At 36.0% G+C, this 22934-nt stretch overlaps 1 protein-coding gene across 4 annotated transcripts in view; it reads left to right on the forward strand.

Moving 5' to 3' along the window:
* Window positions 1-22934, forward strand: part of MAP2K5 (mitogen-activated protein kinase kinase 5) — a 297906-nt gene that overhangs the window by 219358 nt on the left and 55614 nt on the right. For 3 of the 4 annotated variants that reach the window (XM_074234472.1, XM_074234474.1, XM_074234475.1), the window contains 2 exons: window positions 10889-10915; window positions 11226-11258. In XM_074234472.1, the coding sequence (XP_074090573.1) occupies window positions 10889-10915; window positions 11226-11258 (60 nt within the window). The remainder of the gene's footprint in view (window positions 1-10888; window positions 10916-11225; window positions 11259-22934) is intronic. The other variant, XM_074234473.1, reaches the window with a different exon arrangement.

Here is a 22934-nt window from a genome sequence, read left to right on the forward strand (position 1 = left end):
AAAGACTGAAACAGAAAGGAAGAACAAAGGGAAAGACAGAGTTCTCAATTTTTTAGCAGAGAGGAAAAGTGCCCTACCTCCTCTCCCCCACAAACCCCAGCAATGGATTCCTTTCCTCCAAAGCCCTGGCCTTATCACATAATCTTGATTGACCTACCCAGAAGATCAGAGAAGAGTGGATTTGAGGGAAATTCATATTATGAACAGTAAATCAAAAAGAAGAGTGAAAGGAAAGCTTGCAGCAGGGTTCTTCACCTAAGTGAATTTTTTTTCAGCATTATGATAAGTGTCTTTCAGTATCATTGGGTTCCTTTATTATCCTATGTACTTTATTTTATGCATTTAAAAACATTATTCTAGAAAGGATTTATAGGCTTCACCAGATTGCCAAAAGGGTCTGGGATACCCAAAAACTAGTTAAGAACCCTAGATTTAAAGGAAGAGAGAATTAAGGTGGGGAGTGAAATCTTGACTTCTTAGTACTCCTCATTATCTAATTTTCTACTGCTTATTTACATCAGTCTTTTTTGCATAAAAAGAAAAGTAGATGGGTGGCTAGGTGGCGCAGTGGATAAAGCACCCACCTTGGAGTCAGGAGTACCTGGGTTCAAATCTGGTCTCAGACACTTAATAATTACCTAGCTGTGTGGCCTTGGGCAAGCCACTTAACCCCGTTTGCCTTGCAAAAACCTAATAAAAAAAAAAGTAGATAGTTCCAGACTGTAAAAGTGTCTGACTTTCAGAGTCTCCTCTGTCTTTAAGAAAAGTGTACAGAGCAATCCTAGCCAGAAATGTTCCCAAGCCATAGTAAATTTGAGCAGTTTAAGTTGGGCTTTAAAGAATAGGGAAGAAATGTAAAAATCCTGAAGAAGAAGAAGCACTCTCCAGAAATACTGAAAGAGGTAAACAAAGGCCCAGAATTGGAAAAATGCATGGGATGATGATGGAAGGGCAGGCAGGAAAAGGGAGTCATTTATCTAGCATCCATAAAGGATTTCCCAGTCATATCTGCCAGTTATGCTATTATTGTCCCCATTTTATACTGGAGGAAACTGAGGCAGACAGTTACTTGCCTTAAAAGAAGGGAAGCAGTAAGGAGTAGTAGAACCCAGTCAGGCTTGGGAGAGGCCATAAAAGTCTTCTTATCTAAACCCTCCTGAAGTCAGACTCTTCTCTACAACTGCATTGACCAGCAATCATCCACTTCACCCTTAAACTTCCAGGAACAAGGAACTTGCTGTTTTCAAATGAAACCTTTCCACAGCTCAACAGCATAATTATTAGAAGATTCTTCTCAAATATTGAGCTGAAATGTGCCTCCCTATCATTTCCACTTACCTATTCTAGTTCTCTTCAGTTCTTTTACATTAACAAGACCCTAAATTTAAAAACATCCTTTTAGCAAATGTGACAAGAGATAAGCAAGTCGTTTTATTTTGATCCCCTTCATTGTAAAATAGGAATACTACCTGTCCTACCATATGCCTTGAAATATTTTGTATTATTGTCATTCAGTTGGGTTTAAGCTCTAAACTCCATAAGGGCTCAAATCCTATTCTATCTAAAATTTGTGTCTGTGCTATTATATAGTCCAGAGCTTTTAATATAGTAGATACTTGATGATTGTTAGATGAATAAATGAATGGCCATATCCTGAGCTTCCATTGATTCATATAACAAATGTTGGAGCTGCTAATTTTATGTACTCCCTGAGTTTACTTTTTCTTTCCTTTACCAAGTATCCCTAGTCAACCATTCCTCTCTTTGTGAAGATACCGGACACTTAATAGGAAAGAGGTTGAGGAGAGCTAATCTCACCAAGGGTTTTCTTTTCTCTCTCTCTTTTTTAATTTGACTTGTAGTTAGCATAACTGCTGTTTTCTGTTGCTGACACAAGTCTGAGCATTTCCTTCTTTCCTCTAGTGACAGAGGTTGGATTTTTCAAAAGCATTTTGATGTTCTTTAGAAGATAGAACTTTCAAAACATACTTCAGAATTTGGACTTTACAGACATTGGGAATCAAATCTTAAAATAGTCCCAATCTACTTATAGAAATTATTTGCCTACACTAGTTCTTGGAGGCCTTTATAACCAAATAGAAGTAGAAGGGTGCCACAATGTCCCATATATATATATATATGTATATATATATATATATATATACATATATACATATATATATATATATATTCCACTGCGCCACCTAGCCGCCCATCTACTTTTCTTTTTATGCAAAAAAGACTGATGTAAATATATATATATAATATATATATATATATATATATATATATATATATATATATATATATATATAGATTCTGGGTTGTTCATTTTCAGAATTATCTGGATTTTTTTACCTAAATTATCCAAATGATTATTGCAACCCCCAGTCATTGTGATACCAGAATTATGGTGTAAATTAAAAATATAAAAGAAACAAATGTACATGACCTTTTTTCCAATATCTTGCATGTACCAGATACTTAATACAAGGAATTTTTGTTGGCTCACAATTAACCAACACTGTAAGAGCACTGAACAAAAAAAAACAACTTAATGCAGTTTAGACCATATTTATAGAATCATAGTATCCTCAATGAAGTGTTAGGCTCATAGGTTAATAAGTAACATCTGAAGTATTCTATTAATTCCATGGTATCAAATTTTAAACCTGTCATTCATTGACAAACAGGAATATGTCCAGAGGAGGATAACCAAGAAGGTGATGGGTCTGGAATCTGGATTATGTGGAAGGAACTTGAGATACTTAACTTAGGGAAAGCTTGGGAAAAGGCAGACATGATAGCTGCCTCCAAAAGCTACAAATATGCTGACCAAGCTGACAATTAGACCATGAAAAGACTGGTTAGTTATCTGTTGACCCAAAGGTGTCACCAAAATTTACCATATTGGTTAGCCCATCGTTACTGGTGAGTCATGGTGCCAAGGTTGCATAGAGTCAGGAGGGAAACTACATCCATGAGGCCAAAGACTTCCACAACATCTAGATATCACCAGAAGTCCTGTTTCCTATCAAATCAGGCAAGGGGTAAAACAGTTCTGGAAAAGGCAGAGAGAAGGATGTCATTGTGCAACACTCCCCTCACTGTAATGAACATATTGTGCAAGTCAAGTCATTATGCCTAGAACAATGTGGTCCTCTTTGAACATGGACAACTACCTACCTGCCTAGCTTCCTCCAAATATTTGAAGAGCTGTCTTGTGGATGAGGAATTTGAGGTCTTCTCTGTGGTTTCATAGGGCTGAACTAAAACAGAGGCATGACAAGAAGGCAGATTTCAACTCATGAAGAGCTTCCCTATTTTGGTTAAATTTTGTTTAAAGTGCTGATTTGTAAGATGGTGAAATACACATCACTGGAGATGTTCAAGGGGAATATGAAGGTCTACCAGAGAGGCTATAGAGAGCATTCCTGTACTGATCTAAATGACTTCAGACCTTTCCAGTTCTAAGATTCTATGATTCCATTTTTGACACATAAAATTTTGGTTAATAGGAATGGCAAGTAAATCATAACTCTCTTATATCCAACCTCTAGAAAAATTCTTCCTAGCCACCTATGAAATTTTAAAAAAACCGTTCTTTCACTGAGATTTATTTAACCCTAATAACAGACTTTCCCCTCCCATAAAAGACAGTCTTTGACCTACCTCCTCTCCTCCCTCCACAATTGATATTACATTAACCAGATCTTGAAATAAAAATACTCTTTTATATGACAAGATAAGCTTTCCTTCTGCAATTCTGTAAAATCTTAAATAGGAAGGAGTTCTGCAGGCTTTCTGACCTGGACCTTTTGACATTGGGGAACAGGTTAATTTTGTGATTCACATTGATCATTTTGAATTGTGGCCCAGAAGCCTGACTCCTCCTACCAAATCCATCTCTGAAAATAAAGGCTTCCATCTGCTGCCCAAGAGGATAATTTACTGTGGATCCACATATTCAGGGTGGACCATGAGCTTTGTCCATTTTAAACACACAAAAAAAAATGAAAGAGTACAGGCAAATGGTAAGGTCTTTTTGTTGTTCACCCACTAACAATCCCATTAAATGAATAATGTTGCAGAGTACCTTGATTCTCCAGCTGTTGCACTTTGTGTGAAAATGCATTGTCCTTGATAACTGGGGGAAACAGTCAGAGCCAAGTGATCTAATTTATTGCTGGGCTGCCTTTCTGAGCTGTGCCCTCCTCTAGGCTGTCAGCTTGGCCTTGCAGAGTCTGGGCATTCTGGAGCCTTCCCAGCCCAGCCCCCAACCCCTCCTGTCTATTTACTTTGGGAATAGCTAGCCTTCAAAAGTCAAATTTCCTTTCTCACAGCCCACCCCTAGCTGGGCCAGAAGGTTTCAGAAAGAAGGAAAGGACCAGTTAGTGGCACTTAGACCATGTGGATTTAGGTGGTTTGATTCCTGTCAAATAGCTTCCTACTATGTCTTTCTCTAGCTTCCAACTTTGTCCTCCTGTGACTTATTTTTGTTTTAGGCATTATTCTAGGTAAGTTAATAGACTCACAGAAGTGTTAACAGCTTGAAAACTGCTAGTAGGCTTATTTAATAGAGAAAAATGCTGGTTTGCAATAGAAAAATGAAGCCTCAAGTGAACTACACTGTCAACTTTAAATGAGAAGGAATCAAAAAAAATGTTTAATTTTATTACCATAATGAATTTTGTGCCTGTAACAATAGAAATATTTCTGTTTCTTTTAGTTATCCCTCTATTCCTTAATTTAACATTTTTATTTCTTTTTAGTATCCCCTCCTTTTTTAAAAGTATTTTGTGACTAGAATTAACAAAGCCATTTTTTAAGTTGATCTGGAAGTAAAGGTTCCATGTTTGTATGGATGAATAGTTGTGAATTTAAAGGTCTGAATGTTTTTTTCACATTAGAAACCTATTAACATCTAGCCTAGTATTATGGATGAAATCAGGTCTTAAGAAATACTTCTTCAGGGGAATATACATGTTAGTTATCACTTGAGTAAAAAGAATTGCACAAGTTGTTGGATTCAGTTTTGTCTTGCCTGAGAATAAACCCAGTCTCGGCCCCTCTGTTTTGAAGACGAGGAAGCCAAGATCCAAAACAGGTTAAGTGATGGGTCCAGGGATGCCCAAGTTTGTGACAGAACTAGAACCAGAATCCATGTTTTCTCTTAGCACTTTTTTAAAGGAGTTAAGTTTTCATCTTTGGTTTGGGAGTCTTGCAGGATCAATCAGAAAAGCTCTCTGTCTGAATTCCAGAGATACAAATGTAAGCATAATTTTAGTCCCCTTTTCCTCCCTCCCCGCCCAAAAATATCATGTTATAATATCATGGTATAATTTTTCATTCTTCTCTTAGCAGTTGGCTTTTTTCACATGAGTTCAAAACCAAGCAAAACTGAATAGCAACCTTTCCATCCAGAAAAAGAGCCATACCTGAAGAATTTTGCCACAAGTAAGCTTCTACACCTTTGTGACTATAGACAGATAGAAAAGTAGTGCTGATTACCTATGTGACAGATTTTATAAACAGATCAAGAGACTTGAGTTCAAGTATCAGCACAACACAGGGCAGCTAGGTGGCACAGTGGATAGAGCACCGGCCCTGGTGTCAGGAGTACCTGAGTTCAAATCCAGACTCAGACACTTAATAATTACCTAGCTTGTGTGGCCTTGGGTAAGCCACTTAACCCCATTGCCTTGTAAAAACTTTAAAAAAAAAGTATCTGCACAACAAACTAGCTTACAAATCTTGCACAAATCTCTAACTTTCTCTAACCTACTTTACTTATTAGTAAAAACAAAAAATGGGGGCAGCTAGGTGGCACAGTAGGGGGCAGCTAGGTGGCGCAGTGGCTAGAGCACAAGCCTTGGAGTCAGGAGTACCTGAGTTCAAGTCTGACCTCAGGCACTTAATAATTACCTAACTGTGTGACCTTGGGCAAGCCACTTAACACCATTGCCTTGCAAAAAAAAAAAAATCTAAAATAAAAAATGCAGATCATGATCTCTTCCTATTCTAAAATTACATCCTTGCTGTAGTATATTGGAAACAAAATCTATGCTCTAAACTCAGCTTGGCCACTCACTTTATGATCTTGGACAGGTTACCTAACTTCCCTAAGTTTCCTCATAATAAATGAGGAGTTAATCACTGGATCATTCTGATGTGCTTTAGAATGAGTTAATGATTCAATATCAAGAATAAAAAAGGTTGCATTTATAATAATAAAATTCTAATCTACAATACTATTACTTGCTGTTTCTGATTTGTAAACACAGTCTTTTGGAATTTAACTACTATCCTCAAGATTGGCCTAAGATTAAAAAAAATAAAAACAAGGTTCAATGTTGGAAACTCAAATGGCTTGCCAGTGGTATGGAGAATGAAAATGACTTTCTTTAAAAATTCTAACTATATGACTTGGTTTTATATCTTTTTTCTATTTAAGAGGAAATAACAGAAGCTTGAAAAGCAGTAAATATGTAAAGGGAAAATTTGTCAACTGATATAGGAAAATCTGACCTAGGTCACACATAAATCTCTCAGACAAGAGCTTCAGGGCAAGTCATAATTCCAGAGAGTAAAAGAGAAAATGAAAGCTATAGCTAGTGTCTTCTGTAAGTTACATAGGTGGATTCATTTTCGTTTTCTGATTGTGCCTTTGAGTAGAATGGGAAAGGACTGGTAGAGGTCTTCTTTGGCACATTCTGTCAAAAATATCTCCATGGTGATGGAAACATAATGTGATGGTCTGTCAAAAGTTGCTTTTTATCACCAGAGGTATATATTAAATAGTAGGGGCAACAAAAGGAAAACTTTTGTATTCTTAGCAATGAAATTTCCCCGAGTCAAGTTATAGAAGCCTGTTATCTCACTTCCCTAATGATTTTACACAGTCTATTTTGTGCTATTATTATCACTATAAATAACAATAGCAATTGGAATTTCTCTAGGATTTTGAAGTTTGCAAAGCAATATGTGATGTCCTTTGATTCTCATTGCATAATTCTCAGCTATGAAATTCTCACAATTTTCAATAGGACCCTCGGAGAAAGGTGCTATTATTATCCCCAATCTATAGAAGAGAGAACTGAGGTTTTTTTTAAAAAGTTGAGTTGTTTACCTAGGGTTCTGTAGGCCATAAATATTTGAAGCAATATTCAAACCTGAGTCTTCAGACTGCAGTGTAATACTCTATTTTACTATAGCAACCTTGATTGTGTTTGCTAGTTATAAATAAACAGGATAAAGTCTTCAGGAAAATAAAAATGATTTACTAAATGCTTTCGCAGATAAGTTTGGGCATTTTGTTTTGTAGTTTTTCTTGGGAATTTAATTATTCAAAAATGCAAACTCTTTAGCCATGCGGTCAACCAGCAACTATTTGGTGCAGTATATTAGAAAGGACACTAGATTGGAAATCGGGGGACCAGGATTCACATCTCTGCTCTGCTACTTGCTTTCTGTGTAGTCTTGGTACATTGTGTCACTGTTCAGGACCTCAGCTTGCTCCTCTATAAATTTGAGGGGGTTAGTCTAGATGACTTCAGCTTTAAGTCTGGGGTTCTATTTGCAAGGCACTGTGCCAGGCACTATAGAATATACAAAGAAAGAGAAGAAGCTGTACCCATCAATGACAGAGAAGAGCAAATGTGGGTAGGGTAAGACTGCAACACAAAAATGGTGATTATGAAGCATGAAATTGTGCCTCTGCATTTAAACACAGGTCTCTTTTTACCTCAAAATGAAGCCCTATCCCCCTGCTATTATCATTTTAAATCTTGGCCCTAACTGCTGGCAAAAGGATAAAAGTAATGCCTGGAAGAGGGAAAGGATCAGCTAATTAACAGATCAAAACACTACTAGTTCTAGAGACTGATTAGCAAAGTGTGTGATTGTGGCAATTATAGCCCTACTTATTGTCCCAAAGTAATAGTTACAGGCAGGAAATTCTCAGCAAAGGCAAAATATATACCATAGCAGAATAAGAGCTACCACAAATTAGTTGTAAACACCAGTTTATACATTGTAAGATGTGGGTCATCCATCTGCCCAACAACATCATCCTGTGCCCTTGAACTTTGATCTTCAAACAAAACATTGGGAAAGATGACCAAGAGTAAAGATGGAAGTGTAGGGAGCTAACATTTTTATATTGAGTAATCTTAGACTTATTTTGAATGGGCTATAAAACTAGTAGCTTCCCTTTTTCATGAACTGTATACAAAAGTGGAGGCACTGGCTGTGAAGTTGACTTTTGTTTGAGCTTGTTTTATGGGTTCTGAGCCCACACAGTAATGTGATCTTGAAAAAGGTAAACAACAGAGAATTTAACAGTGAAAAATATGCCTAATATAATACAATCGAGTGCATTGCAGTTCAGAACTTGAAAAATATGACTATAGCATTAAATTTTCTAGTGGAATTAACAGAGGAACAGAATGCAGCCTTTAAGGCAATATATTTGAGACAGAGAAAATAGATAATACATCTAACTCTATGGTCTCTGTGGCATTCATATAACGAAAAGCACAGTAGCTTTATTTAATTGAGAAAATGAATCAATTACAATGATGTTGCATCATCAAATTCTAGTGAAATAGAAGATATAAGTCACTGCATCGTGTAACTGTGAAAAAGGAACTGAGTGTCTTCAGCATTCTGAATCCATTTCAGGTACTGGCAAGGCCACCTTGATGCAAAATTTATGAAGATGATCTCAAATAATATGTTGCCATCAAAATCATCTGGTAACAATGTCTCTTTTTAAAACCTAAAAAAATACAGTATAGTTAGTAGCATGCTTTTTTGTTCCATCTATTTTTTCGGTTGTTTGTGGTCCACACAGCAAGAGCTAAACTAATACAGTTTTAAGATGCCTTAAAAACTGATTATCTTCACCAAGAAAGACATGATAAACTGCTTGTTGTACTCTCAAAAATAACAATTGATGAGAATATTTTTCTCTCCTCCATTCAAAGGACTTGCATACTTTGATGAGTATTTTGCATATGTTGTTAAAATAAAATCCATATCCTGGACTGAAAGTGTCAGCTAAATCTTCTCTTTTTTTCTTGGATAATATGCTCCTTAACTGACAGACATATTTTTTTCCCTAAAAGACAACTTCCAACTACAGTTTTTTGTTTGTTTGTTTGTTTGTGGGTTTTTTTGTCTTATCCAAACAATGGCCAGATCTCTACATGATGGTCTAGACTAGAGAAATGAGTATTTCTTATTTCAGGAAGTACTATTTATGCCTTTGATGCTTTTTAAATTGGAATTATAATTATAAAGTGGAATTATACCAAAATTTTTAGTTTGCAGTGTAAAATTCAACTAAGTGGTGAGATTGTTAAGCTTTACCTTCCTATTATATTATAAAAGTAACTAACTGTAAATCAGTACTGAAAATAATTTTGTCAGTAGTGAAAACTACTGTTGATCCAGAGCTATGGTTAAGACTGAAAATATTAAAGCAAAATGGCCTAGCAACTGTTTCAGACTTTTAAACAGTACTTTTTGGTGATTCCATTCAGAGCATTGATAAGGATATTTACTGGTAATCTTGATGAGTGCTGAAAAAGATGGAAATACAAAATACACACATATATTTATGTATATATACATGTATATTATTGTGTGTGTGTGTGTGTGTGTGTGTGTGTGTGTGTGGTCCCTGGCCTGGAAGTACTCACTGATCTAGCTAAAGAAATTAAATGCAAAAAGTATTAGACCATTGGAAGACTACATAGAAATTAGAAAGCAAACCATAAATACATAAAAATTGATTTGTTTTAAAATGGTGAGATGGTTGAGGAAGAAGCAACTAGTTTATTTGGCAGTTTTATATTTGTCCGACTCTTTTTGTCTCCCATTTACCAACCCAGCTGGAGACCAGTCATTGCTGCGTAGCTACAGTGGGTTCATATATTCAGGCAAAGCCAAGAAATAGCATATGATACTCTGGAGCAGCCAAGAATAAGATCCTAAATGCATCTTTTCTCAAAATCATGTCTTAGTACCTGAAAATACAGTAGATTTAAGTTTTTTAAATTACTGCAGACATATTTTCTTCACTTCATTGTTTAATACTTTAATTACTAAGTAGATGTTTTATTAATTTGGTGTCACAATTTTAGTAATTCTTTCTAAGAAATGTAGTTTATCACTGTTATAGATGAGTGAACAGAATGCCTTCAGAATGTTGATTAGAAACAGGCAGGAAGTCCTAGGTAGGCTGGATGAAGAGTCTTTGCTTTTTCTTTAGAAACAGTACAAAACTTATGAACATGATTTCCTCAAAGAACATTGCTGTCCTGGAAACATGGTGAGAAAACTTTAGGAGAGTGGATCATTTGCCCATCTCCTGACTTAGAAGTAGATACTTCAGCCACATAATTAAAGTTTTCTTCACAAAATAGGGAATTGTGAACAGACACTGGCAGGAATCCAAAATTCTAATTTCTGACTATGATTTAATTTCAATTTTAAATAAATCGGTTTTTAATTTAAAAAGAGTGAGCTTCATAACATTAGCAATGATTGCAACATTAAGCCCAGTGTTCACAATCTAGCAATATAAAACATTATTTATATCTGAATCGTAAACAGCCTTTTGAAATGGATTATGGTTTTTCTCCCTATTCTAATACAACCTGGAGGGTACTAAAAAGTGTTGTGTGAAATTAACATTCTGCTGACTTTCGCCTATAAATGAGAAGCGAGCTATTAACATTTGTGTATTTTCATTATGTAAATTGTGTTAACACATGCCCACAAATTGCCACCAGCAATGCAATAATTTTCTCTCAGTGATCATAATGTGTCCAAGTGAGTCATTTTGATTATGACATGCTAATTACATATTGCCTTTTTTCAGATTCAGAAAAACCAGGGATCTTTAATGGTAAGCTTTATGAGTTCAGAAAAAAATTCACTTTTCTTTTTCCTGATGGCTGCTTCCTTTGCATGCTTGAATGCCTTGTTTTAAACTTAGCAAATTGCATTTTGAAGAAAATGCAAACCTTTAACTGCCTGTATTAGATTAGGTACCATTAGAAATAATAGAACATCCTGAGCATCAATGTTTTTATAAGAGTTTGCTGCTGTTGATTAATCTTGCTATATTTTATTGCATTAATGATTTTTTCTTTCCACTCCACTGTAAAGATATTGCATATAGGCTAATACTTTTTTCTCTCTTCTTCCCATTGCAGCCTCTCCAGCTACTGCAGTGCATTGTTGATGAGGTGAGGCACCGTCTTATGTGCTTTCACTCCTAAAGTCATTCCTAATGGTGTGGAAAGCTTATATTTTGTTTCCTAATGAAGCACAATGCCCAACATCCTCAGAGTACGTTGTGTTGTATGGTGTTGAGCTGTGGTACATGAGCTGCCCCGTCCCTGAAAAACCAGACTGTCCCATACTCAGATCCTCCCGGGGAACGGAGGCCCCAAAGATAGAACAGTCATAGTCATTTGATCCTCTCCCCAGTCAGACAGAGAATGGAGCCGGAAATTAAAGGGGTATCATTTATTTCATAACAGATATTTAAAGTCATTTGGCATGCGAGGGTCAGAGGTGAACAGCAACCATAAGTGGGATGAAATTTGTCTTCCTTTCTTTATTTACTCAAAGCATATTGGGGAGCTAATTGTACATAAGCTGTAGGTCACTGGTTCAGCTTTAATTTCCTAATTAGATATTTTCCCAGAATATGTGACCTTAACTTCCTTTGCTTTGAACTACCATATTTATATTTTAAATCATTATGTCTTTGATAATAGCTAGCTATATGGTTCTTAATATTACTGTTCTTTGAGGGCACTAACCCATCTAAATCTCTCTCAAGCAACTTTTCCCATTTCTTATTCTGATTTTAAATTTCTCATTTTGGTAAATTAGCTATTTTGTTCTACATGGGGCTCCCAACAAAGAAACACTGATATTTAAAAAAAAAATCATGGTTTTCCAGGCTAGACTTTCCCACCAGCAATGTTTATTTTTAAAACTTTAATTCTGTAATATTTTAAATACTTCTAATTAGAGAGGAAGCAATAAATGATTCAAATAGGAAAGTTAAAAAGAAAAAACAAATCGTAATTCATAATTATTCCTCTCAATTAAACATCTGTATAACCAGTTATGAGATTTGGGAGAAAAAATAAAGATCCTCTCAGGAAAAAGACAAACACACACATATCACTATAATAGTAAGAATGGCGATCTAACATCCTTAATGACAGCATCAGTCAGTCCACATATCCCCTGCAACCCATGAAACATGTTGGTGTAAAAATGAGCACATCATCCTGAAGCCAATGGAGGCTCCATTACCCCAAATACCAGACAGACCTCCTGGATCTAGTAACTCATCAATATCTTCTCCATTTGTATTACATTCAGACAGCAACCTATCCCAAGTAGTCCTCTAGATTAAATGGAATTTCATTAATTCCTCCTTCAGATTTGTCAGAGATGTGTCCAGGAATCTATAGTCTCACATGTTTGGTATCATGCCTCATGTGTTAGGGCCTATTAGTTGGCTGGGAAATCTGATAAAGTTACAGAACAAAAGGAGCCCAGTAATTAAAATGTTCTGAAGCTCAGGCAAAGACCCCCTTCTCTGAGAAGCTATAATACAGAGCTTATTTTTAACGGGTCCCCCAAAACTTCTCACCTTCCCAATGCTCTTGTATGTTTTCCACTTGGGTTTAAATCAGAAACCAAACTAATTTTGATTTTAGTAAAAGTAACACTTCCAATCTGATCTCAGGCACTTACTAGCTGTGTGACTCTGGGCAAGTCATTAACCCTGTTTACCTCAGTTTCTTCATTTGTAAAATCAGCTAGAGTTACAAATGGCAAAACCACTGAGGTATCTTTGAAAAGAAAACCTCAGAAGGGATTATGAAGAGTTAAACTGGACTGAAAATTAGTAAATAACAATAATTTATGGTGAAATTCAATTTGGATTAAATCCATCAGCCCAAGACCATAGATTTAAAACTTGAAGGGACCTTAGAGGCCATTAAAGTACAAATCCTCTCATTTTATAATGAAGAAATGTTTCCTTCTCTTCTGGGTTCTTGTGTGCCCTTCCTTTCTGAGCTATGTAACCAGGAACATCTCCTATTTAAGGACAATTTTGCTCCTTTAGCACAAGAACCACCCCAGATTATTAAAAGGATGGCTCCTCCATGTGATTGAGTGCCTCTGGGTCATAGAGCATTGTGGTGATGATAGTAGATATGATACCTACCTATTTATAGCCTAGTACAGACAAGATAGGTGTGTTCAAAATCATGTACAAAATAACATAAAGCAAAACTCAGTATTATATAATCTTGTCATTACATGGTTTAGGGTATATATCTCCTCAAAATAAGGGCTATGAAAATACAGGGTCTGTGATATTTTTTATTCTGAGGAAACTGAGACCTAGAAAGGTTAAGTGAATTGCCCATATAGCAAATGTTTATGTATTTTGAGTTTTGGTCAATGTACACATGACATCTCTGTCCTGACTGAATTAGTTTATTAACTCCTTTAGGGTCCATACCATAACCACAGTTACCTTTCTCCTCCATCTCAGTGTTCATTCTTTAAAAACAAAAAAAATGGAAACATTTTATTTTGGCCAACAGAAGGAGCTCTGACCTGGGTCAAATCTGATCTCAGTCATTTCCTTGAATCTGTGATTATTGCCAGGTCTCAATTTCTCCGACTCTCAGAATACTTACTAAGTCTCAATAAAATCACAAAATTTTGGTCTCAGACTTCCCAACACCATGCAATCCCAGATACTGCCCAGCATCCACCCCTTTTTTGAAGTACATTCCCTCCCAAAAGCAGATGATCAATTTGTTAACCTGGGCACAGCCGCTGTTAGCTCATGGAAAAGAATATAATGAGAAATCAGTCCACAAGACTAGTGTTTCCTCTCTCCCACCTCCAGTGGTACTATTATAAAAATTTTATTCATCATAGTAGCATGATACACACACACACACACACACACACACACACACACACACATCTGCAGTGAAATCTCAGTTGTTCCATTCAAAAAAACAATGTTGACTCATGGAGCCTTGTGAAGGGGCACCTCAGAGGGGGCTCCGTGAGTCAACCAGCAGAATGTCTTTTGTGTCTGTGGTGTACCAGATACTGTGCTAAGCTGTGGAGACACAAAGCGATACAAGTGATCATCCTGCTCTCAAGCAGCTCACAGTCTGATGAGGGGAGATCTAATCAGAATAAATTGGCAATAGAGTCAGAGAGAGGGCGCTAGCACTAAGGAGGACTAGGAAAGGCTTCCTGTAGAAGCTGAGATTTCGGGGAAGCCAGGCAGCATAGAGGTGGAAGGAGAGCATTCTAAGCATGAGGGACAACTCCTTTCTTCACAAAATTCATCATCTAGTAGGGGGATGGGACATAAACACTTAACTATAATACAACATAATAGTTGCTAAATGCATTTGAGGTACAAGTAGGGAAATCTGTATTGTGTATATATATATATATATATATATATATATATATATGAAATGGTGTTACAAATATGCTCTTCTTAACCTTTTCATCAGTTATTATTGTTATCTGTCATCTTTGGGGAGTGAGATATTGCATATAAGTAAATTTTTCAGGTAACTGACAATGTGGTAAATATTTCCCTGCCATAGTAAACAAAGTATATGGAATATAATTTAACTTTTTATAATACAGTAATCATTACAAGCATCAATTATTATATATGTTTTCATACAGTAATGTCAGGGACTGTTCACATGTCTAAAGCTTAGCTTTTTATTTAATTGAATCTTCCCAGCTGTTCTAGTTGGCAGTTTTTCTATCTCCCCATTTAGTGATGCCCTCAGGAACTATTGAGGTGTGTAGGGCTATTTGCCCCTATACTAAATGGCTCCAGACTGCTGTGTTGGTCTTGTTATTGTTTGCTTAATCTCTTCCCTTGTGTCTGTCTCTTTCCCATCCCCTGTCAATTCTTATCCCTGTAGGTGGGTGTCTAATGCCCCAACTTTCTAATTTTCTGTCCCCAGTTTCCTCACTGCCTGACCACCATCTAGAATATAATTGAGGGTTGCCTGGAGAATCCAGATAATGGAGTATAATATGTAAAATTATGTCAGTAGGGTTTATGCCTAAGTAAGAAATGGATGCCTCCAGTCTCTCCTGTGGAATAAAGGGCACGGGTGCAATCAATCATTCAACAAATATTTATTTAAGTATCTACTATAGGCCAGGTGTCACAATGGATAGAGCACTGGCCCTGGAGACAGGAGGACCTGAGTTCAAATATGGCCTCAGACACCAGATGTCTGACCTGAGGCAAGTCTCTTGACATCTCTCTGCTTCAGTTTCCTCATCTGTAAAAGGGGAATAATAATAGCATCTCCCTCCCAAGGTTGTTATGAATATAAAAAATGAAAATGGGAAAAATGTAAAAAATGAAAAATATAAAAATATATGTAAGACTTTCTGCAAAATTGAAAGTGATCTATAAAAGCTTATTATTATTATTATTACCATGTACTTGGGATGTAAATACAAAGAATGCAAACCGTCTATGTTCATAAGGAGCTAACAAGTACATATAAAAATATAATCTGCATGGACCTTGGAAGAGTTTGCTTTTTTCAGAGTTCATACCATTTCATGACAGATAATTGAGACATTCAAGATTATGCCAACCAGGAGTGGGATATATTATATGTGTTTATGTTTATACATATGTGTGTGTGTGAGTGTGTGTGTGTGTGTGTGTGTGTGTGTGAGAGAGAGAGACAGAGACAGAGACAGAGACAGAGACAGAGAGACAGACAGACATGGCTTAAGTTGAATGTCTAGAGCAAAAAAAGAAAAATTAGCAAATTAATTCATCAGTCTTCTGTTTATACTTCCATTCTACAAGCTATGCATCTGTTTGTTCAGGTCATGCTTTCTACTTTGATCAGAAATATTGCCATAAGGTAATAGTGTTTGTGCTTTGCTGCATTACAGTGAATTGCCAGATTTATGAAATTAAGTGTACTTATGAAATAAATGCACGCTAGTTTTTGTCAGTGATCTCTGATGATTTGGAATTAAGGCAGACCCTATTAGTCAATTAACTAATTTGTTTGAAATTCAAAGAATAATTCCTAAATTTCATATTTCTTTTTTACTTTGGGTTTAATAGAAAAATTCATTCACTCATTAGATATGTATAAAAATTATATAATCATGTAATTTTTAAATATAATTACATTTTATTAGGCCATTGGTATGAGCACCTTTTGCCCTTTATATCACCAACTGGCATCTTCTTTGCTACTTATAGTTTTAGAGAGTTGTCTAGGGTCTCACAGTTGTTATATGTGAAATATAACTTGAACCCAGGTCTTCCTGGCTATGAGTCCAGCTTTCTTTATATTGTCATTTTGCTTATTGTAAGAACATACATATACACATATGAATGATTTTGGTTGTGAGTTCATCATCTTTAAGCTTCAAAGGAGCTCAGTTTAAGGTGGGGCTTAGAAGAAAGACAGAATATTCTAGCATATGGAAATTGCCTTTCTGGGAACTATGTAGACAAATAGAGCAAGGCCAAGGAGGAATAAAAATAGCAGGAGAAAAACATATTTGAATTGTTTTTTAAGAGAGCTCTGGGGTGGCTAGGTGGCATAGTAGATAGAGCACCAGCCTTGGAGTCAGGAGGGCCTGAGTTGAAATCCAGCCTCAGACGCTTAATAATTACCTAGCCATGTGGCCTTGGGCAAGCCACTTAACCCCATTGCCTTGAAAAATCTAAAATAAATAAATAAGTAAATAAGCAAACAAACAAATAAATAAATAAGAGAACTCTGTACCTAGCTCTGTCTTTTAGGAGAAAGGCTAATTTAAGGTGCATGAAACAGGACTCAGTAGCTGACCTCTTGGGAAATATTGACCCTTGATATCACAGACTCTTTTAGGATAACAGATATAGTTCCAGGAACTCGCAGAAGGTTTGGAACTTCCCTAAGTTGAATTTAATTAATGAAAAATGCTAACAGTGTATATCTACCAATGCAGTCAATTCCTGACTTGGACTTAAATGTGTCCCTTAGATACAAATAATAATAAATATATAATATTTCTGCATCATTTTATTTACAACTGACTAAGCTAATCCACAAAAATTAGACCATGTAAGACTTCCATTTGACAAAGGAGGAAATTGAGTTTCAATGAACCTGTAGACAGCACTGGACCTGTGGGCAGGAAAATGTGAAGGCAAATCCAACTGCAGGTGCAGACTAGTTGTGTGACCCAGCACAAGTCACTTACCCTCCACTCACTTCAGTGAGGATAATGAGAACTATCTGCCTTACAGGGGTTTATGAGGATCAAATGCATGATACTTGACTCTTAGCTAGTACTTAATAAAAGCTTGTTCCCTTCCCCTTAAGGGATTGGAACTTGAGCCTGGGTCTTGTAATTACAGGTTCAGGTTCATTCCACTCTACCATACTATCTTTCACTTCACAACTTCAGACTGACATTTCTTCACTAGTACTACCATAGGGATTCTTCTTCCCTCCTAGTTTTGCTTCTTTTCCCGTAACCACTGTTGCCTTCTTATCCCCACTTTGTTTTCTATTACCATTCCACTAGAGCATCCCTAAAGATCTTTAGTTACATTTTTTGCCCTGTGTTTATTTCCTTTTTCTCCTCCCAGTCCCTCCAAAAACAGCAACCTCTTATTACATCAAAACTCCATTGTGAGACCACAGCTGCTGCCTATTTCGGTTCCTGCCTCTCTGCTTGGTTGGCTTGCCCGCTTAAAAAAATGTTGGACATTTCTGCTTGAATATCTGATAGGCATCTCAAACTCAACCTGCTAAAATAGAAACTCAACTCACTTCCTCCCCATCCACCTTCACCCCCTCAAAAAAAAACCTATCCCTTTTTCCAGATTTCCCCATTTTTGTTAAGGGAATCACCCAGTTACCCAGGTTCAAAATTTCAGAGTCATCCTCAACTCTTTATTCTTCCTCACCACACCTATCAAATCAATTATTACATTTTTCCCCCCTCTATCTCCACAATATCTCTTGCTTCCCACTTCTTTTCTCTACTCCCACAACCACTAGTTTTGTTCACAGCTTCTCACTACCTCTCCCTTGGACTATTACAATATGTCCCATACATTCTCAACTCCCTAATGAATCTGTAGTTCAGGTGCTCTCTCCATTAGACAGTTCCAGATAAACACAATTATAATATATTCTCTCCCTCATGAAATTATTTGGTATTAACTTATAAACATGTTTTATGTTGCCACCACCCAATAGAATGTAAACTTTTTGAGAGTAAAGACTGCTTCATTTTGGTCTTTGTTTCCTCCTGCTTCCCACCTGCCTATCACAACATCCTTCACATAGGAGGCATTTATTATTTATTCATTTTATTGAGTATTCTCTGCTTCTAGTCTGTCTCCTTTTTAATCCATCTGTTTTTAAATATATTTTTTAATATTTTATTTATTTGTTTTTCCAACTACTTGCAATGGTAGTTTTCACCAATCATTTTTTGGCAAGTTTTTGAGTTTTATATTTTTATCCTTCTCTCCCCCCTCCCCCTGATAGAAAACTACATTTATAACCATGCTAAACATAAATCCATATCGATCATATTGTGAGAGAAGACAATTTTTAAAAATTGAAGATAATAAGCTTTGATCTTCATTCAAACTCCACAGTTCCTTGTCTGGATCTGGATGATATTTTCTGTTACAACTCCTTTAAATTTGTCTTTTGATTATTGCAGTGCTGAAATAAACAAGTCTATCATGGTTGATCATTATCCCGTATTGTTAGTGTGTATAATAGTATGTTCTTCTGATTCTGCTCATTTCACTCATCAGTTCATGCAAGTCTTTCCAGGCTCTAATGAAATCCCATCCTTCATGATTTCTTATAGAACAGTAGCATTCCATCACTTCAATATATCACAATTTTCCCAACCTTTCTCCATTTGATGGGCATCCCCTCAATTTCCAATTCTTTGCCACTTCAAAAAGAGCTGCTATGAATATTTTTGGATATGTGAGATTTTTACCCTTTTTTCATGATCTCTTCAGGATACAAACTCTGTAGTAGAATTGCTGGATCAAAGGGTATACACATTTTTATTGCCCTTTGGGCATAATTCTAAATTGCCTTCCAGAAAGGTTGGATCAGTCTGCAACTCCATCAACAATGTATTAGTGTCCCAGATTCCCAACATTTATCATTTTCCTTTCTAGTCATATTGGCCAATCTGAAAGGCATGAGTTGGTACCTCAGAGATGTTTTAATTTGTATTTCTCTAGTCAAGAATAATTTAGAGCAATTTTTCATATGATTATAGATAACTTTGGTTTCTTTGAGAACTGCTTTTCCATATCCTTTGACCATTTATTAATTGGACATTGACTTGCTTTTTCATAAATTTGACTCGTGTCTCTATATATTTTAGAAATGAGTCCTTTATTAAAAACACTAGTAAAAATTCTTTCCTACCTTATCGCATTCCTTTTCATCTTGGTTGCAGTGATTTTGTTTGTTCAAAAACTTTTTAATTTAAATTCAGTTTATTTTTTAAATGTTCTCTATCTCTTCTTTGTACATAAACTGCTACCCTTTCCATAGATCTGACTGGTAGACTATTCCTCGTTCTCCCAATTGGTTTATAATATTAACTTTTTTGTCTACATCCTGTACCCTTTTCGACCCCATCTTGGTATAGGCTGTGAGATGTGGGTCTATACCTAACTTCTGTCATACTATTCTTCCAGTTTTCCCAGAAGTTTATCCAATCTATCTTCAGCTGTCAAAAGAATCTTTCTCAAAATTAGGTCTAGCCCTGTTGCACCCCAACTCCAAAATCTGTCACTTTGAAGATTAAATGCATTCTCCTCTGCTTAGCTTTCCAAGCTCTCCCCAGTCTGACCTCACCTTCTCTTTCCAGATTTTTTTCACATTAGTCCCCTTTCTACAGTACAGTTTGGCCAGAGAAGCCTGCCTCTGGATGCCATCTCCGTGTCTTCTTGCCTTTTTTGTGACCCCCAGCAGAATGTGAGCTACTTTTACTTTTATGTTTGTATCCCCAGCTCAATAAATGTTTATTGAATAGAATTGAATTAACTGTAGATCAGTTAGCTTCCTGGTTCCTCTTGAGTGTCCTCTCCCCCACCTTACTTACTTTCCCTTTTTCCTTCATTATACTTCTTTGGGTTGTGGGCTACTACTTCAGCCACTGAATATTAACTCTCCTGTTCCTTACCCACCCCCATTCCCACTTTGGAGCATTAGCCTAAGAGCTTAATCAGTGTTTTAAATGGAAAAGATGTTTCAATTTCAAACATCTGATTTACAATTAAACTTTGTCATTTGGACACTGCCTATATCTAACATTACTTGTTGGTTTATGATATTTTAACTTGTTGATTATATTTAAGAATCTAGAGGTATACTAGAGGAAATATTGGCAAGGTAAAAAAAATCAATAAATATAAAAAATTCATTTTTAAGAATTAATATAGGATTGAGGAAGAGCAGAGAAATGTAGAGAGAAAATTTGTTATTATTGTAGTTTAAAATGCAGGTGTATTTCACTTTGTGTAATCAGATGTCTACCTTAAATTTATGTATAATCAGGATTTTCACTGGCAATTTTGTCTATGAACTTTAAACATATACATAGTTTATGGGACTTATAGCCCTACTTTGCCTTGTTACTGGTTAAGTTTTCCCTGTCTAATATTTTTCATTGGACATACCCATTAAGGGTTGGCAGTACCCTAGCTACATGTAACACTTGCCTTGGTTTCAGAATTATTCAAAGAAAAGTTCTTTCTGTTTTCTTAAACTAGATTCTTTTGTGTTTTAAAAATAAAAAAGACCTTTGGTATAATAATCCTTCAATTATTGGACAATCACCTAACCTCTCCAACTATCCATAACACAATTGAAAACCAGAAATAAAAGGATTCTGAATAGCCAAACTAAAGGTCTTAAAATTCTATATACTTGACTCATAAAAGAGTTACTCAGGCCCTTATTCAAAGGTTAGTTAGACATGATTCTATCAAACTTAGTTATTTGATTTCCTAGCCTACAGTAAATATGAAATACTCTCTTGGGGAAAGGAAGGGCAGTTAGACTGTTTGAGTCTGGTAGGCTGACAGCAAGAAGGAAGATAGAAAAACTACAAAGAGCAGACCTAAGAACTGAAAAGACTAAATATTATGAGGCCATTTAATGATGGTACATGCAGCCTTCAGACTTCAATAGTCCTGAGGGTATAACTGTACTGTATGTATGAACTACTAATTATGATGATTCTGAGCCATCAAGAAGTTCCATTCAGGGCGGCTAGGTGGCGCAGTACATAGAGCACCGGCCTTGGAATCAGGAGTACCTGGGTTCAAATCCTGCCTCAGACACTTAATAATTACCTAGCTGTGTGGCCTTGGGCAATCCACTTAACCCCATTGCCTCGAAAAATCTAAAAAAAGAAAAAAAATGTTCCATTCATTAAGATTAAGAACAGTGTGAAGTATGTAATATACTTTTAACAGATTTCTATTAAAATGGATAAAATAAGAAGTATTTATAAGCAGAGACCAAGAAGACAAATTTTTCTGAGTTAAATCTAATCCCAGACACTTACTATGGGACCCTGGACAATTCACTTCACTCTGTCTCAGTTTCCTCATCTGTAAAAAGGACTGAAAAAGGAAATGACAGACCACTTTGGTATCTTTGCCAAGAAAAAAAAAAACTAAAAAAAAGTTATCACAAAGAGTCAGAATTAGATATAACTGAAATGACTGAATAATAAAATATTTTCCAGGCACTCTTATAAGTGTTTGGGATACAAAGAAAGGCCAACACAAAGTACATAATGAAAACATAAAGCTTCTGTTGGCTAGACTGTCACCTATGTGTAACACCTAATTTCCCAGTGCTTTTGAATAAATGTGACATAGGGTTATCATGTGACCAAGAGGTGAGAAGGAATTGCCACCTAAGAACCTCTATACTAGCATTAACTAGTTCTGCCAGGAATAACATCCATTCTTCTTTTGTTAGAGAGATTTGTACTTTGGATCTTGGGAAAGTAATGAAGTATGTGGATTCAAAGGAAATTTATAAGGAACTCCCATTGGAGTTCTCCTCTTCACCTTCCCCTGCCTTGGCCCCACCAGAGCATCATAAAGGGGTTTTATTCTTGTTTTTTTCTCTCTCAAAACAGAAAAGCAAATAGTTTAAATAGTTTGCAAATATCCCTACCTGTAATTGCTTACTAAGCATAAATTATCTACCTCTGCATCTGATATAGAATTTAAATTGTAGTAGAAACTTATACGTATTAAATAACCAAGATTAACAAGAGTTTTATTATACTCTGAAGATTGAGTTAACTCAACTACTATGTCATAGCATTTTATCCTGTCTTTGTTTGGCCTAGACCTGTGGTTTTATCTGTATAGGGTGCTTTGCCAGCACAGAAATACCTTCTACAATGTAGTTCTGTAATTCCTATTTGACTTATGATGGTTTTAGACAGTCTCCTGGAGCACTGACATTAGTAACTTGTCCATTATCATATGACCAGGATGTCACTGAGTACAAACCTAAAGTTGGGGCTTCCCAAACCAAGGTATGCTCTCTAGCCAATTGACCTTATAGTTGCTCACTTCTCCATCTCTTTTCATAGTATTATGAATATATAATTGGAGAAACCAAAAACTGAGCATTCAGTTTTTCCATTAGATGCACTCTTTAGAAATCTAATGCTGCCTTTGAAAAGTCCAATCTGTTTAAAAAGATTTAAAATAAGAAGGCCATGATTCCTTTAGTAATTACTTTTTCTTTTGGTAATAACTGTTTCTT

This window comes from Macrotis lagotis, chromosome 4 (genome assembly GCF_037893015.1).
Source record: "Macrotis lagotis isolate mMagLag1 chromosome 4, bilby.v1.9.chrom.fasta, whole genome shotgun sequence".
NCBI lineage: Eukaryota > Metazoa > Chordata > Mammalia > Peramelemorphia > Peramelidae > Macrotis > Macrotis lagotis.